Source organism: Rattus norvegicus, chromosome 3 (assembly GCF_036323735.1).
Source record: "Rattus norvegicus strain BN/NHsdMcwi chromosome 3, GRCr8, whole genome shotgun sequence".
NCBI lineage: Eukaryota > Metazoa > Chordata > Mammalia > Rodentia > Muridae > Rattus > Rattus norvegicus.
The window spans coordinates 172,124,307-172,141,384 of NC_086021.1; the positions used below are offsets into that span (position 1 = coordinate 172,124,307).

Here is a 17,078-nt window from a genome sequence, read left to right on the forward strand (position 1 = left end):
ATTTTGAGCTGGGTCCCTCTGAGGCCGCGGAAGAAGCAAGAGTTGCAAAGGAAAAGATGCAAACCTAGTCAAAGGGAGCATGGGGCCTCTGGGGACAGTCTAAGCAATGACAATTTGGGCGGGAAGTTTCTCCCATTCAGTTCTTTCAGTCTTTGCTATGTGTGTTCCTGGGGGACTATCTAAGATCCACACAGAGCCGGTCCCCGCGCCTCATTGAATCCCAAGGTAGGTGTATCTGGACGTAGTAGATTCCCAACCGCAGCTGGAGCATCTGCCGGCTTGACTAGCACTTTCGGTATCAGCCCTCCGGTAAACTACTCCCCTCCTCCCCTCCATGGGCTCCGCCCCTCCCAGGCTCCTCCTAGGGCCCTGGCGCGCCGGCTCCGCCTCTCGTCTCTAGTACGCCTGGCCCCTTCCGTGAGCTCCGCCCCCGCGAGCTCCGCCCCCGCGCTCGCGCGCCAGGGCCGGGCGGCGCCGACGCACTTGGCGGGAGATAGGAAAGTGGTTCAGTGCGCTCCCTAGGCAGCTGCAGTTCCTGGGAACGTGCGACAAGACCTGCAGACACGCTGACGCCTCAGAGCACCGCCTGGGGCCCGGAGCGGCCGGTGCAGCCTGAGTCCTGACCCCGGCCCGGCTCCCGCTCCGGGCTCGGCCGGCGGGCGTAAGGGCGCGGCGGGGTCCGGGCCGGGGGGATGTCTCGGCGGACGCGCTGGTGAGAGGCTGCGGGCGCGCTGGGGTTTTCGCCCTTCTCCTTGGGTCAGCAAGCGTGAGATGGGGATCCCGGGAGAAATGCACCCCGCGCCGCCGGGTGCAGGGGCGCGCGCCACGTTAGAAGCTCTAGGGACCCCTCGATCGGTTCCCGGGCCTCCTGGGCCCGGGAGCCTGAAAGCGCGGGTTCCCCCTCTAGACCCGGTCCCGGCCCTGGGTGAGGTCCATCGTCTCCCGCCTAATTGCTGGGTGGGGAAGGAAAGCTGTTGCCCGCGGTGTCAGCTGGAGGCCCATTACTGGGTAGGGAGAATGTCTCCCCTTGTCGCAGCGAGTGGAAGGCAGAAGTCTGGGAGACACTTGTCGTTCAAGAGTGGCTCGACTTTGCTGGCGTTCTTTTCTTGTTAGCATTCCGGGAAGCACAAAGCCCCTGGGCCCTCCGCGGGATGTGAGGCTGGGGACTCGTTGTCTCTTTGGGGATTCGGCGGCCGGTTCGGTTTGGTTTCAGAATTCCTCTTCCTGTCCCACGCTAGTTTTGGGCAACCGGGGATGAGTAAAGACTAATGGTGTGCAACGAGACTGGTCTGTCAGCAACCGCTGGGCCAAAGGCAGGAACTACGTTTCCCTCCTAGTTCCCTAGAGGTTCGGTGGCTGAGTCAAGTCTGGACCTTTGGTACATCTGTGTATCTGGGGCCTAATCGCGGGGCTTTCTAAGGAGTGGGATAATAGGGTTCCGCTGTGTTCTCTTTGGGACTCTCCAATTGAGAACACCTTACTCGAGTCTTCAGATGGCCGAATCAAGCTTCGGTTGAGGATAAGGAACAGAGATGCCTGCTTGCTTACTTTCAGAGTTCCTCGGGCCTGGGGCGGGTATTGGTTGGGTCCGTGGGCGCTGATCAGTGTGGTTCCCCATGCCCCAGTTTCTAGGGCAGTTCAGTGCCCAGGAAGAGCGTCTGGAAGTACTACTCCGAGAGCGCCGGGGTTTACTGGAGGGACCCTTTTGTGAAGCACGGGCTCAGTGTCCCTGCATCCTCACGTAGCCTTTCTCTGCCACATGGTGTAACTCCCTGTACCCCAGTGGCCCATTTCCCTCTTGGCCTCTGACTCACCTTTCCCTGGAGCATAGCCCAGAACGTACAAGGGCATGAGAAATGGTATGTGTATATACAAAAATGTGACTTTTCTTTAAACAGCACACAGGCCTCTGCTTTTTCATGCTATGGTTACCAGGGAGGTTAGGGTGTAAAAGTGTGGAGTTTGATGTGGCATAATCTTTGTTGGCCTCACTTTTCACATCTGTTAAATGGAGCCCTTGAGAATGCCAGAATGCATGTGAATGATGGATACTCCCATCTGTTTAATAGTGTGACCCTGCCGGGTGGCCACACACACCTTTAATTCCAGCACTCAGACAGGCGAATCTGAGTTCGAGGAGCAGCATGGTTGGTTTACAGATGGAGTTCCAGACTACATAGAGAAGCTGTGTCTCAAAGAACCGCCCCCCCCCCCCCCCCCAAAATAGTGTCACCATTACAGGGCCCTGAGGCTTCAGAGCTCTGCTACACAGATTTTTTTTTTTTTCCTGCGACATTGGCCAAGCTCTAATAGAATCAGGGCCTTGTGCTGGGTTTTGGAGAAGCAGACTCAATTGTTAGGACTTTAGAGTGGTAGGCAGTGCATGGGTCGGGTCAGACATGACTGAACAAAACTGCGTTGCTAGGTCTAGGAACGTCTTTTCATTTTGGTTAGGGTTTCTAGAATTGTTTAGTAGGCGGTATCTTTGCAAGGATTCATTCATTCACAAATCCACTCCTTCCCTGGGCAAATATTTCTTTAGGCCTTTTCTGTGCCAAATTCCAGGATGTGAATGAAGGTGGAGCTGACCTTTGTGGGTGATGTCAAGACCCGAGGTTGGAACTGAGGGCAGGGCCTGGCTTTCCAAAGTGCTTTGGGTGTGTAGGGGTGACTGGAGAGGCTGTGAGGAGTGTGAGGGAAGAAAGGGGAGGGGTGTGCAGACACCAGCAGCACACTTTGGGGCACAAAGTGTGGCCTGTCTTGCTTGTTTGGAAACCTCCTCTTTTCCCAGTTACATGACTGACTTCACCTTTAGTGTTTGTTAGAGGTGACCCAGTGCAGGCCCCGGGGAAGGATTAAACGAGTTCTGGGAATAACTGGTTGTTTTCCTTTCTTCTTTAGTTATGTACTTGTGTGTGGCTATGTGCACTTGGGTGTAGGTGCCCACAGAGGCCAGAGTCCCTGGATCCTTGTAGAGGTGGGAATTGTGGGAAAGGGGGTTAGAGGTTAAATTTGGATCCTTGTCAAGAGCTGTGTGTTCCTCGACAGAGACAGCTCTCTAGTCCCTAACGAGCATTCCTAGAACTTCATAGTATGATCTCCTTTCTCAAAACCATTAAACTAGGTAATAGGACAGCAGTCAAAAGGCTCCATGTCAGCCAGGCCGTAGTAGACCCTGCCTTTAGGTAATCCCAGCAGGGAGACAGAGGCAGGCAGATCTCTTGAGTCTGCCGAATGAGTTCCAGGATAGCTAGGGCTACACAGAGAAACTGTCTTGAGAAACAAATAAAAACAAACAAACAAAAAAGAACAAAAACTTCCATGTTCGTTCTTTGAAGCTTCCAGACGTCAAATCATTGTATTCTGAGGTCTTTGTTTTCCGTTAGTTGTGCCCGTGTACAGGCAAGGATTGGAAAGGGACAGGCAGGAATGAATGAAGTTCGGCTTGGTGAGGTGGAATATGCCTTTAATCCAGATCAAAAGAATGGAAAAAGTTATTGAGGACATACCTAAGAGGTTTAAAATTTTGCATTTTTGATGATTACAGGTTATCTTTAAAATATCCAATGCCGGCGGCCGTGGGAGAGGTGCCGCAGAGGTTAAGAACACTTAAAGGCTCTTTCAGATGATCCAGGCTCAGTTCCCAGGACCCACCCGATGGCTTACAATCATCTGGAACTCCAGTTCTGGGGGGGGGGGGTCACTATTCTAAATGCATGCACCAGGCTTACGTGCGGTAGGCAGATACAGGCAAAACACCAGGGCACGTCATAACATAAATCTTAAAAAAAAAAACACAGGCAATGCCCAGTGTTAAGTTTGTTATTGAGAAGAAAAAAGTGAGAAGGTGGCTTTGAATATCATTTCCCATCTGTTTTGAGCTAGGTCTGTCTCTAGTTCATGCTGGCCTTGTGTTCACAGCGGATCTGTCTCAGCCTCCAGTCTCGGGGTCGTAGGCCTGCACAAAAATGGCTCAGCCGAATACCACAGTCTTTGTGAAGAGTTTAGATTTTTGTATTTGTGGTGAGGTGGAGGTTAGGAGCCAGGGCTTTGTGCATGCTGGGCAATTTTATCCCCAAAATAAAGCAACGAGAAGGAAAACGGAGCCAGGCATGGTGGCCTAAGTTTCTAATTGCAATTTACAATAGCAGAGAATTAAGGTAGACTTCATAACAAAACTCTTTCTCAACAAATCAAAAAAAAGTATACGCTTCAGCCGGGCAGATGGCTCTGCGGGTGAAGGTGCTGGTGTACGCGTACACAGGCACACCAATAAGTGTAATTTTTAACGCCCATAAACCCATTTCGTTGAGAAGAAAACAGAGGGTAGAGGCTGGTGGGGCATGCATGCCTTCAATATCAGCACTGGCAGTAAGATCTGCGTTTGGGGTCAGCCTGGTCCACACAGCAAGTCCCAGGACAGCCAGGAGAGATACCTCATAGACTCTCTCTCAAAAAAGAAACAAAAAGCAAAGTGAAATTCTACCTATATTTTTCGGCTTTTTGAGACAGGGCTTGCTGATTTAGCCTTGTCCGGGCTTGTCTGGGCTTGAATTGATTATGTAGTTAGAATGACCTTGAACCTTTCTTTTCTGTCACCTGAGTGCTGGATTACCGGTATGGGCCACCACACCGGTACCTACTTTTGTACAAGTAGAAAAGGCAGGCCTGCCTCCCCAAACCTCCCTATAGTTGACCTGCCCCTGGCCACACACTACCACCCCCAGGTAAAGGTGTGTAAACACACTGTCCATGACCTTTAGCTTGCTTCCGCAGTGAGGAACTGGATGAGTTACGCTACCAGGACACGGACTCAGACCTCCTGGAGCAGAGAGACAACAAATGTAAGGTCAAATGGACCCACGAGGAGGTGAGCCTCACAGCTACTCCATGGAATGTGGGGGTGGGGGTGGGGTGGCCTTGTGGGGGGAGACCGGGATAGGCTGGTTAGCCAATGAGTGTCTGACGTCATCATCTATGGACTGTGAAGAAGCTGATGGGCCATCTGCTTCTCTTTGCTTCCCCAGAGCATTCTCGGGCTCTAAGATCTGAGAATGGGGGTTAGTCCTCAAGCCTTGGGACCTCAATCTCTTCTGTGCTTCTTGCTCTGTATCTTAGCTGGCTTTCTGCTGTTACCGCCTAATGCCAGAGACCAGGTATTTTATCAAGATTCCAGGTTTATTCATCTCACCATCCTGGGTGCATATAATTGGAAGGCACTCTGCCCTGTGGGGACTGTGTTCCTGGGCAGTGTAGAACATCACACCGTAAGAGGGATACACAAGAGGCAGTGCCAAACTGCTTACGTAACAGACTTATTCTCAAAATGCTAGCCCGTTGATCCATGTGTTGATAATCTATACTGAGGCCAGAGACACCTCCAATCCTTCTTGGAGTATCTCATGCTGCACAGAGGAGATGAAATTTAAACGTGCTGTGGAAGGAGGCATTTGACCAAGTACTGTTGGCTGCAAGGAAGCTAAATAAATCTGCATCCTTTGTTTTGTTTTTTTTTTTTTAAGTTACTTTTTAAAAGATTTAAAACAGTCTACGGCCATACCACCCTGAACATGCCCAATCTCATCTGATCTTGGAAGCTAAGCAGGGTCAGGCCTGGTTAGTACTTGGCTGGGAGACCACCTGGGAATACTGGGTGCTGTAGGCTTAAAAATAATTAAAACAAAATAATTTTATTATTTTATATGTATGGGTATTTTTTTCCTGCATGTATGTAGGTGCACCACTTGTGTGCCTGGTGTCAATAGAGGCCAGAAGAGGGTGCCAGGTCCTCTGGAACTGGAATTACAGATGGTCGTATACTGCCATGTGGGTGCTGAGAATTGAACCTGTAGCCAGTGCCCTTAACCACTGAGCTAGCTCTCCAGTCCCCTTTCATTAAACTTTATGTATGTTTTTGGATGAGAGAGGGCTGGTGTGTGCTACTTTTTTCTTTGTTTTTATTACGTGTGTGTGAGTGTGCTCGCACATGCAGATGCATTGGGACAACTTTTGCGGGTCAGGTCTCTCCCATTTGGGTTCTAGGGATTGAAGCCACAGAGCAATCTTTTTGGTCCTTTTTGTTTTCAGACAGGGTTTCTCACATACGCTGGGCAGCCCTCCCAGTTTGTGGTACAGCTGAGGTTGGTCTTGAGTTTGTTATTTTTCCTGAAGTAAGAGCTGGAGACAACACACGGTGCCCACTAGGCAAGAGCGCACTCTAGCAGTGCCCACTAGGGAAGGGCGCGCTCTAGCGGTGCCCACTAGGGCAGGGCGCGCTCTAGCGGTGCCCACTAGGGCAGGGCGCGCTCTAGCGGTGCCCACTAGGGTAGGGCGCGCTCTAGCGGTGCCCACTAGGGTAGGGCGCGCTCTAGCGGTGCCCACTAGGGAAGGGCGCGCTCTAGCGGCTCAGCTGCATTCTCAGCCCTGAATGCCAAAACCAGTTCTTGTCTGTCTGTGGGATTCCGTTGTTTCGGTTTGGTTTCGGGTGGATCTCTTGTCTCCCAGGCCGCTCTGGAATGCTAGCTAAGTTGTATATTTTCGGAGAACCTCTGTCTCCAGTGCAGAGGAATAGATGGGAGCCCCCCTTGTTTGGCTTTTGTTTTCTGAAACTTTCCCACTTTGGCAGCTCTCGGATACTTTGTAACAATGACATTGAACCTTGATCATCTGCTTCCCCCTCAGTGGCTAATCTGCCTCTTGTTGATAAGAGTCCTGTCACTGGCATCCTCTCCAGCCATAGCCTCTTCTCTCCCTTCTCCTCAGTTTAAACTGTCCTCCTGGCTGAAGAGGCGGTAACCGTAGCTTTAGCACAGGGTGTCCTCCAGCGTGGAGTGGCTCTGCTTCTGTTTGCCTGAGGCTTTGATTGGCATCTCTGACTAACACTTGGCACTTAGTAGGCACTCAGTTCCTGAGTAATGCATGAATATGCTGTTATCACGGCATCTGTGAGACTTTCCATACATGTGAGCTAAGCCAAGCCCGTGTCTTTCTTACCTTGGCAGGATGAGCTACTGAGGGCCCTGGTGAGGCAGTTTGGACAGCAAGACTGGAAGTTCCTGGCCAGTCACTTTCCTGTGAGTATTGCCCCTCCCCCAGGGCAAGGATTCTCTGTAAGCCCTCTCTAGAAAGCTTAGAAAGTGTAGGTGAGGTGAGGCTGGGAGGCCAGGCTTCCTGTACTACGCTTGGGGAGGCAGAGGCAGGTGGATCTCTGAGTTCAAGGTCAGCCAGGGCTACACAGAAACCTTGTAGCAAAACCAATTTATGTTTATTCCTGACTAGCTTACAAATAAAGGAGACTCAGACTGTGGTTATTATACTTGGCTTTGACAATTATGGGGGGGGTCACCCCTAATCTACCCTTCTAACTGCAGGCCTGGGTACTTCCCCAGCGGTGTACCCCAGATACTTGCTGTTTCTCCTGGCCACGTGCTCATGGTTCCTCTCCCCTCCTAAAGGCTTCTTTCTCCTTCTTCTCCCTCTCCCTCTGGTCTCTCCTCCTCCAACCAGGTCACTCCAAATCCACCTACCTCTAATTCCTCCAGTAATTGGCTATAGCCAATTTTATTTAGCCAATAGTTTTAAATTAAGGAACAAGGAGGTTTGCACAACAAAAGCTTATAAACCCGAGACGTCACTGCTAGAATTTAGCATTATAATATATAGCAGTAGACCAAACCTCAACAAAAAATAAATAAATAAATAAATAAATAAAAGGAAAATCAACCAAATAAAACAGGAAAGTTTCCCGGGAGATGACCTCACATAGCTGCCTTAGCGAATCTTAGTCTGGGGCCCAAAGGCAAGTTTGTTTTTCTTCCAGCAAGTCAGGAGCAGCTGGATACTTAGTTCTGGGCCCTGAACTTGAACCTAAGGGGAAGCGTCGTTTGAGCAGACTTCAAGCTCCTGCACGGTTTTAGTGCCACTACACTAACATGCAAAGTCTGTGGATGAGAGCTCCCTTCTACACACACCCTCCCCAGGACTGCTGGCACCAGGAAAGGCTGGAGTATCCAAGGCCACCACTGACTGCTGGGAGTTCCATAGGCATCCTGGGCTGAGTCATCACCCTTCTTTCTGCCCTCTGCCTTTTTCCTTGTAACCTGAGCTCTTTAAAGACTTAAAAAAAATGTTTTTTTTTTTTCTCCAAGAAGAAAGGAGGGATAACTAATAATTTTCACAAAACTTTCATAGACTCTTAGATAGTGCACCTCACACACACACACACATATACTAGGTTCACAGGATGGGAGGTTCCTTTCCACAGGGCCTGAGTTCATCCTTTAAAGTGAAGCAAAATTACTGTACCCATGTTCTGGTATATTGGCCTCTGGTGTGTGGTGGGTGCGTGGCACAGGACACAGCTACCTAAGGTGTGCTTGTACCCTGCCCCCTGAGCTCAAGGCTCAACCAGAGTTCAATCTTCTAGTGTCAGCATTCTTTCTGTTCCTGTTCTAGAACCGCACAGACCAGCAATGCCAGTACCGGTGGCTGAGGGTTTTGAATCCAGACCTTGTTAAGGGACCGTGGACCAAAGAGGAAGATCAGAAGGTCGGTGCTGGCAAAGGGACTGCACACACGGTGGGCTTGCAGGGAATCTGAACATCCCCGTACCATACAGCTTCTCCAGGGACTTGTGTGTGTTTGTGTAGTGAGAAAGGCCAGCTTTGTAGCTTGGCTGGTCTCATATTCATGCTGTAGCATAATCTGACCTAGAGCTCAGAGCGCTCCTCCAACCCCAGCCTTCCTAGTGCCAGGCCGAGTGGCCACCTCACTCCATGAATCATCCAGACAGCTCTTTGTTGTTGGTTGTTTTCCGAGACAGAGTTTCTCTGTGTAACCTTGGCTGTCCTGGAACACACTCTGTAGACCAAGCTGGCCTCAAACTCAAAGAAATGCACTTGCCTCTGCCTTCCAAGTGCCAGGGGCCACCACCATCCGGTGAGACTACCTAGCTTTTTTTTTTTTTTTTTTTTTTGGTTCTTTTTTTTCCGGAGCTGGGGACCGAACCCAGGGCCTTGCGCTTCCTAGGTAAGCGCTCTACCACTGAGCTAAATCCCCAGCCCCGACTACCTAGCTTTTAACTGGTAACCATACCTACCACATAGAACATCATGGACAGGTAATGGGTGGTCCACATAAGAGGCTTGCTTCGCTAGTGACAGCTGGCATTGAAGCTGTGATAATGTGGTAGACACGGTGACACAGGTTAGACCACACAAACACAATGCTCAGATGCCTGGTTTGAGGGTGCTTCACACGAAACCTGTCGCATGCTGGGTAAAGCTCTCTGTCACTGGGCTTCACCTCTCCTCTGATCCCTGCTCTAGGATTATTTTCTTTTTGAAACGGGGTCTCACGTTAGCTTGGGCTAGCCTCAGACTTTCCGTGCAGCCAGAACTCACTTAAACTCCTGCTTCTCTCCCCTGTGGGTTACAGGAGTTTTGCCACATTTGACATTCAGTGCCATATTTCCGTAGTCTCTCGGGGTGGGTTATTTGTGTAATAGGTGGGTAAATCAAGGCATAGAGAGGGATTGACATTCCCCAAACTGCGATGACCCTGGGCTGCTTTTTTTTTTTTTTTTTTTTTTTTTTTCTTTTCTTTTTTTCGGAGCTGGGGACCGAACCCAGGGCCTTGCGCTCGCTAGGCAAGCGCTCTACCGCTGAGCTAAATCCCCAACCCCCTACCCTGGGCTGCTTTTTCGGTGCTTCTTTAACCATGCAGAAATGAAATAGAATATTTCCACACAGAAATTCCTTTTTTTCCCTAAGTGTCTATTCTTGCCTGGTTTTGCCTGTGCACACATGGGAATACACGTGTTATCACACATCTTGAGGCCGTACACCACAGAAGTGCTGAAGGGATATATCCTGCCCTAGAGTATGGTGCGGGCGGACCTCTCACAGGCTTACTGTAGCTCTGTAAACTGCAAAGTGAGACCCACCGGGCTATCTAGACGTTTAATGGAGGGCGATGGAGGCGGGGTGGGGTCCGGTCCTTCACCGCTGTTCTCTTTAAGGTCATTGAGCTGGTCAAGAAGTACGGCACAAAACAGTGGACGCTCATTGCCAAGCACCTGAAGGGCCGTCTTGGGAAGCAGTGTCGTGAGCGCTGGCACAACCATCTCAACCCTGAGGTGAAGAAGTCCTGCTGGACAGAGGAGGAAGATCGGATCATCTGTGAGGCCCATAAAGTGCTGGGCAACCGCTGGGCTGAGATCGCCAAGATGCTGCCAGGGAGGTGAGGCCATCTCCTGGTAGGGAGGTGAGGCCCATCCTGGGATAGAGTGTCCCAGAGAACTGTGATCAGCCCTATGTGGTCTTTAACATCCAACCAGCCAGGTCTTCTAGAGATGTGCATTAAATGGAAATAGGTCCCTCAAGAATGGCCTGTCTAAAGAGACAGTACTAGGAAGTCTGGTTGAACCCTGTTAGGGGGAATCTGATGGGAGAAACACTAGTTTCTGTCCCCAGATGTTGAACCTGGGCTGACTTCTCGAACTTGTGACCTTGGCTTCACAAATGATACTAATGTGGATATGTACCACCATGCCTGGACAGTCTATTTAATGTATGTGAGTGTTTTGCCTACTTGTGTGTCCGTACCATGTGCATGCCTGGTGCCTGAGGAGGCCAGTTGTGAGCTGGTCTGTGGGTGCTGGGATCAAATCAAGATCTTCTGGAAGAGGGAATGCTGTTAACTGCTGCTGGGCTGTCTGTCTCCTCATCCACTGTGATGGTTTCCATCCTGGTTTTCAGCCATGGAGGATTTAACTCCCTGCGACTCTGACCCTCCCTCCCACCCCATTGCCTACAGTATATCCTATCCTAGTTTCCTTTCTGTTGCAGTGATATAAAACACTTCACCTAAAGCAAGTTGGAGAGAGAAGGGTTGACTTGGCTTGCACTTCCAGGTCACCGTTAATCATCGAGGGATAAAGCAAGAACTTGAAACCAGAACCAAGGGGCAACCCTGCTTGCTGGCTGGTTCCGAGCTTACTTGCATGCTCTTTTGGAGACAGGGGCCTTCCATAGCCCTAGCTATCCCGGAACTCTGCCTATATAAACTGGCCTTGATCTCACAGAAATCCGCCTGCCTCTGCCTCTGCCTCTCAAGTGCTGGGATTAAAGGTGTGCACCCCCGCCTCCCAGCTGACTCCAAGTTATTAATTAAAGTGAAGTAGATGTTGGTCCAGGTGCTGGTGATGCACGCCCTTCCCCCAGCACCTAGGAAGCAGAGGCAGGGGATCTTAGTAGTTAGGACAACAGAAGTTACACTATGATGCCTCAGACATAGAACTAATCTGCTAGTACTGTCTATGAGTATATTTCCTTATTCTCTGGCTTTTGTTCTAAGTGTTTCCCCCTCCACTGTTTGTTTGTTTGTTTGTTTTAATAAAGACAATTTTATTAAAAGTTTAAGAGAAAGACATAGTTCCGGGTAAGTGTAAGTTCCAGCACCCACCAGGAGATGGAGAGAAAGCCATGCCTTTTTAAGTTAGTTGTGGAACAGAAGTAGCTTATTAAGAAAGGTAAGAGCTGGGCAGTGGTGGCACACACCTTTAATACAGGCACTTGGGAGGCAGAGGCTAATGGATGCCTGTGAGTTCAAGACCAGCCTGGTCTACAGAGTTCCCAGGTAGCCAGGGCAACACAGAGAAACCCTCTTGAAAAACAGAGGATGGGAGGGAGGGAAACAGGGTTGGAGAGATGGCTCAGCATATCTTGCTGCTCTGCGGAGGACCTGGGATCAGTTCCCAGCAGCCACGTGGTGCCTAGCAGCCCTCTGTAACTCACTTCAGGGATCCTTTGTCCTCTTCAGCCTCAGACACAGGCACGTCTTTAGTCCCTAGATAAAGTATGCAGGTGGAGCCCGGTTCCTCTGTGCTGTGACTGCCGCCCTGTTAAGTTGCTTGTCTTTGACCTCTCACTGTTAGAATGAACCCTCCTTTTCTGTTGTTTACTTCCTTGTTTTAGTGGAGCACACCCTTCATTAGCATCCTGAGCTCTGTCCTCAATTCTATCTCCCACTTAATAGATGAGTTGAGTAGGTACAGAGCTTAAAAATAACTTTTGTTCAGAATATTGAGAGCATTATGATGCCTTCATCTTTTCCTTCTCTCTTTGGTTTCACGCGTCCTGGGACATTTCTTATTTTTTTTTATTTGTTTTAACCTTCCAATCCTTTGGAAATTACTTTGGCTGAGAAGTTTTTGTTTTCTAAATTCTCCTTTTTGGACCAAGTTCCTAATGTATGTTTGCAGCTGCTAAAATGACCAAAACACCTTCTGTGCCTGTCTGTCGGTCTGTCTGTCTGTCTGTCTGTCTGTCTGGTGTAGTGGTTCACGACCTCTGGTGGTGACCCCTTTTGACGGTCAAATGACAAACACAGGTATTTACAGTTTACAACGGAAGCAAAAGTACGGTTAGGAAGTAGCAGTGGGAGTGACTTTATGGTTGGGGTCACCACAGCGTTAGGAAATTTGAGAATCACTGGCCGTGTGTTTCTCTCTCTTTGCTGACCCATCCGTATTGGTTAACGGGGGAGGTTTGCTGTGAAGGGATGCTGGTCTGTGGACGCCCCAGTGCAGTTAAGAAGCAGTCAGTGACTGTGGTTGAGCTTATCTGTGAATGCCTTTACTGCTTATCTGCTGATGGCCTTTACTGCAGTGTTTGGTGTCCACAGGCCCTTTGGGAGGACATTCCAAGGACCTTTCCTCTGGAGTTAATCATTTCCCCAGAGGCAGGTAATTCCTTTAAGAACATTGTTGCCTGGGCCCCCAGGGTACGTAGATGGGGTATGGGGACCTCACCTCCAGGGTACAGATTTCCATGGAACCCCAGTTTCTGACCTGTGTGTTGTGGCCACAGTTGCTGGGTTATTTCTCTCTAAAGAGGAAACCTCCTGCCTTGGAGGTTGGACAGCTGTTGTGCTTACTTAACCTGGGTTCCTCACTCCAGTCCTGGGGCTCCTGCAGTTCTGGGAGGAGCCTAGGAATGAATTGGTTCTGACTCGAATCCTCCTGTAAGGTCAATTTGGTTTGAACTCCTAGTCTCCTGGGCTGGCTGTTGTCCGCTTTCCATCTTCTGGTAACTTCCACAAGCTCACCTGCTGCCACTTCTTCCCAGGGCCCTTCCTGTTGCTACACCTTTGCTCTCTGGCTTTGTTTCCAGTCTTCCTTTGTTGTTGCAGTGTGATCCTGGGAGAATAGAGAGGAAGGCAGGTGCCAAGTGTCACCTGAGTCTGAGCTGGCTCTTTTCTCGGGGTAAACCCATGCATATTATCTTTGGGGGCCTCCCTTGATTCTCGGTTGGGAACTCGGAACTCCTCTGTGGGGCTTGATTGGCCTCGATCGTGCAGTAGCCTCACCTCCCTCTGCAGTCACCTTGGTTGCAACACTTCACTTACAGATGTGTGGATAAGCTGCAGCCGCTGAGAGCTGCATGTCAGAGGCCCTGGATTTTTTTCTTCCTCAGGACAGACAATGCTGTGAAGAATCACTGGAATTCCACCATCAAAAGGAAAGTCGACACGGGAGGGTTCCCAAACGAGTCCAGAGACTGCAAGCCTGTCTACTTGCTCTTGGAGCTCGAGGACAAGGATTACCAACAGAATGTCCAGCCTGTGGAAGGCCCGGTGAGTGGGCAGCCTTGGGGCTCGTTCTCTGGGCTCGGTTCCAGGCTGGTTGGTTTGCTTTATTTCCTGGTCATCTGACCCAATCTCCCCAAGAACTTCCCCAGAGCCACTCACCCATTTTCTGCCTAGGATCTGAGTGTGGCCAGCATGTTTCTAGAGCTTTGCTTGTGACAGACCAGCTAGCCCTAGTTCTCATTCAGGAGGGGAGAGCAGTGGTATGATGGGTAACACTGAGGATGATGGGTAACACTGGGGAGAGGTCCTAAGGCTCTGTCCTCTCAGTGACTGTCTTCCCGTCAATCTGCCCGTGTGGAGGTCAGAGGACAACTCGTCATGGTGACTTATATGTTTTTTTCTTTCTTTCTTTTGGGGGGGGGGATGGGGGAGGGGTGCATCTTGTGAGACAGGCTCTCTTTCTGTGTGGCTCTGTCCTGGAATGTGCTGTACAGGCCATGCTGGCCTCAAACTGCCTCCCAAGTACTGGGATTAAAGGCACACACCACTATGTTCTGCCCTCAGAAGCCAACGTGGAGGAGTCGGTTCTCTCCTTCCGTAATATGAGTTTCCGCTCATTCTATCTGCTGAGACTTTCCGATTTAAAGATGTTCGTTATATGTGTATGTAGGAGCCCACAAGATCAGACGAGAACATTAGATCCCCTAAAACTGTAGGTTCTGGGAACTGAACATGGGTCCTCTGCAAGAGTAGTAAAGTAATCTTAATTGCTGAGTGGTCTCTGTAGCTCTCTATTTGCTGGTTTTTTAAAAAAGGGCATATATTCTGAATTATGATAATTCTCTAAATGCACATTGGTGCATTTCTAGCTGCTTAACAGCCACTATATTTCTGCATTAGCATCTACCCAGAATCCTTTGCACTTTTCTGTCGGACTTTAACTCCCCTCGTCTCCCTGATGTGTTTTCTGTCTATCACAGTTATAAACAATGACACTGGTAGGTGCGTAGGCTAAATCTCCACTCCCCAGACAGCTGCATTTCCCCTTCTGTTCATGTGTGTGAGTATGAGCACAGGTGTAGGGGTCAGAGGGTAGCTTTTGGGTGCCAGATCTCGCCTACCTTAGATTCTAGAAACTGAACCCCAGGTGTCCAGGTTGTGCATCCTACCCACCTGCTCCCAGTTTCTTTGGAGACAGGGTCTTTTACCCAGGCGTAGTTAAGGGTAGCTTAACTTCAGCTTCTGGTCTTCTGCACGTAAGTCCAGAGGCTGGACTCACATGCATACGCACTGTGCGTGCCCAGTTCATTTGGTCTGGAAGTTGAATGTAAGTATTAGGGCTGTCTAGAGGAACTGTTTATGGACTAAATGTGTGTGTGTGTGTGTGTGTGTGTGTGTGTGTGTGTAATATATAAATCATATATATATATATACATATATATATGTATATATATATATATAGGAGATTCATTAGAATGTCTTTCAAGCTGTGTCCAGCTTGTCCAAGGATCCAGTGGTTGCTTGGCCCACAAGACTGGATGTCTTTTTTTTTTTTAATCTTTATTAACTTGAGTATTATTTACATTTCGATTGTTATTCCCCTTCCCAGTTTCCGGGCCAACATCCCCCTAACCCCTCCACCTCCCCTTCTAGATGGGTTTCCCCAACCCCATCCTCCCCCCATTACCACCCTCCCCCCAACAATCACGTTCACTGGGGGTTCAAGACCAGATGTCTTAGACGGTCTCTATACACTGAATTCTGAAGCTGGCTCTATTGCCAGTGGAGGTGTGGACTTGCCAGCCGGTGAGGGTCAGCTGGCAAAGAGCAAAAAGCTTCCTTCTTCTGTGGCTTATGATGGCTGCCAGCAGGCAGGGCCATTAAAGGAGGATCTTCCCACCACAAAAGATCCAGGTTAAAAGTGGTTTTTCCTGCTTGAAAGCTTTAAGGAAAATTCCTCCCAAGTGCATCCATCCCCTTGTGTTTGAGTTCATTCCAGATGTAGTCAAGTTGACCACCAAGAAGAGCCATCTCACTAGGGCTTCCTGCAAACTAAGCAATCACTCCCCCAATTAATTGGCTAACTGATTTACAGCTCTGCCTCCCAAGCGTTACATTTTAAATGGTGTCTGCCTCGATTTGATTTTCTTTACACATAACATCTTATCTAAGAGGTCAAGAAACTGATTTATTTTTTAAAAAGTAAGACTGGAAACAAAGATGGCTCTGGGAAGATTTCACAGTGAGCAGCTCTGCATTGTCTTGTGCTTTCTGTGCACCAAGCTGGTCAATGATGTGTGTGTTTGTGTCTTAGTTAGGGTTTTTCTGTTGTGAACCATGACCAAGACAACTCTTACAGGGACAACATTTCACTGGGGCTGGCTTATAGGGTTAGAGGTTCAGCCCATTATCCTCAAGGTAGGAGCATGGCAGCATCCAGGCTGGCATGGTGCAGGAGGAGCTGAGAGTTCTACATCTTCATCTGAAGGCTGCTAGCAGAATACTGGCTTCCAGGCAGCTAGGATGAGGATCTTATTGCCCACATCCACAGTGACACACCTATTCCAACAGGGCCACACCTCCTAAAAGTGCTACTTAGTGGGCCGAGCATAGATAAACTGTCACAGTTTGTTTTGTACCCTTTGACTTGTTCTTTCCTTTAAAGGTGTTTTGTACACATTCTGTTGTAACAGTATCTCTCTTACTGGTGGGGGAGACTTGCTGCTCGTTCTACCTGCTACAGATGGTGTTTGGCCCCCTGCTGACAAGTGCAGCTCTGTAGGGGGTATGGCATTGATTGGCGAGGAAAGGGGAGAATAGAGTGAAAGGGTGTCTCCTAGTCCTAATTCCCCAGAGGTCCCCTTACCAAAGGAGTCAGCTTCTGGCAGTTTCCTCGGTATCTGTCACAGCGTTGGGATAATGTATTTTCAGACTCTATAATAAGCACCCAGAAGAGTTTCAGGAATAGTGCAGGGAGTCCCCACGTATACTGGGTTGGTTCCATCCTCATCCCATTCCTAAAGGGCCTTGTTCTTGCTCAATAAGCACCTTCCACAGACCTGCAACCCCAGGGCTCAGCTCAGTTAACCATTTGCCAGACCTATATCAACTCACTGTATTACTTCTGTGTGTCCTGTCCTGTTTGAGATTTACTTCATCTAGGGCGGGGGGACCGGGTCCATGCCTTTAGTCTCAGCACCCAGAGGCAGAAGCTGGTCAGCACAGACTTCTATGCCAACTGGGGCTAATTAAAGATACTGCCTCAAAAAAAAAGAAAGAAAGAAAAAGGGAAAACTCAGACCTACTACGTTTTTATCCCCTGAATGAATGCTTCATACTTTGGCTTGTATATATATATATTTTTTTTCTTTTCCCTTTTCTTTTTTTTCGGAGCTGGGGTCCGAACTCAGGGCCTTGCGCTTGCTAGGCAAGCGCTCTACCACTGAGCTAAATCCCCAACCCCTGGCTTGTATTTTCTAAGATGTGGG

General features: G+C 49.3%; 1 protein-coding gene and 1 non-coding gene across 3 annotated transcripts in view; both read left to right on the top strand.

Annotated features, from left to right (window-relative positions):
• Positions 1–458: 458 nt before the first annotated feature.
• Positions 459–17,078, top strand: part of Mybl2 (MYB proto-oncogene like 2) — a 28,457-nt gene continuing 11,837 nt past the window's right edge. The window contains exons 1-6 of one of the 2 annotated variants that reach the window (XM_006235525.5): positions 459–712; positions 4,777–4,870; positions 7,002–7,073; positions 8,455–8,547; positions 10,019–10,239; positions 13,476–13,635. In XM_006235525.5, the coding sequence (XP_006235587.1) occupies positions 693–712; positions 4,777–4,870; positions 7,002–7,073; positions 8,455–8,547; positions 10,019–10,239; positions 13,476–13,635 (660 nt within the window). In that variant the 5' untranslated portion in view covers positions 459–692. The remainder of the gene's footprint in view (positions 713–4,776; positions 4,871–7,001; positions 7,074–8,454; positions 8,548–10,018; positions 10,240–13,475; positions 13,636–17,078) is intronic. The other variant, NM_001106536.1, reaches the window with a different exon arrangement.
• Positions 5,547–5,665, top strand: LOC120101931 (5S ribosomal RNA). The gene has a single exon (XR_005502985.1). It is a non-coding gene; the product is annotated as a 5S ribosomal RNA (ribosomal RNA).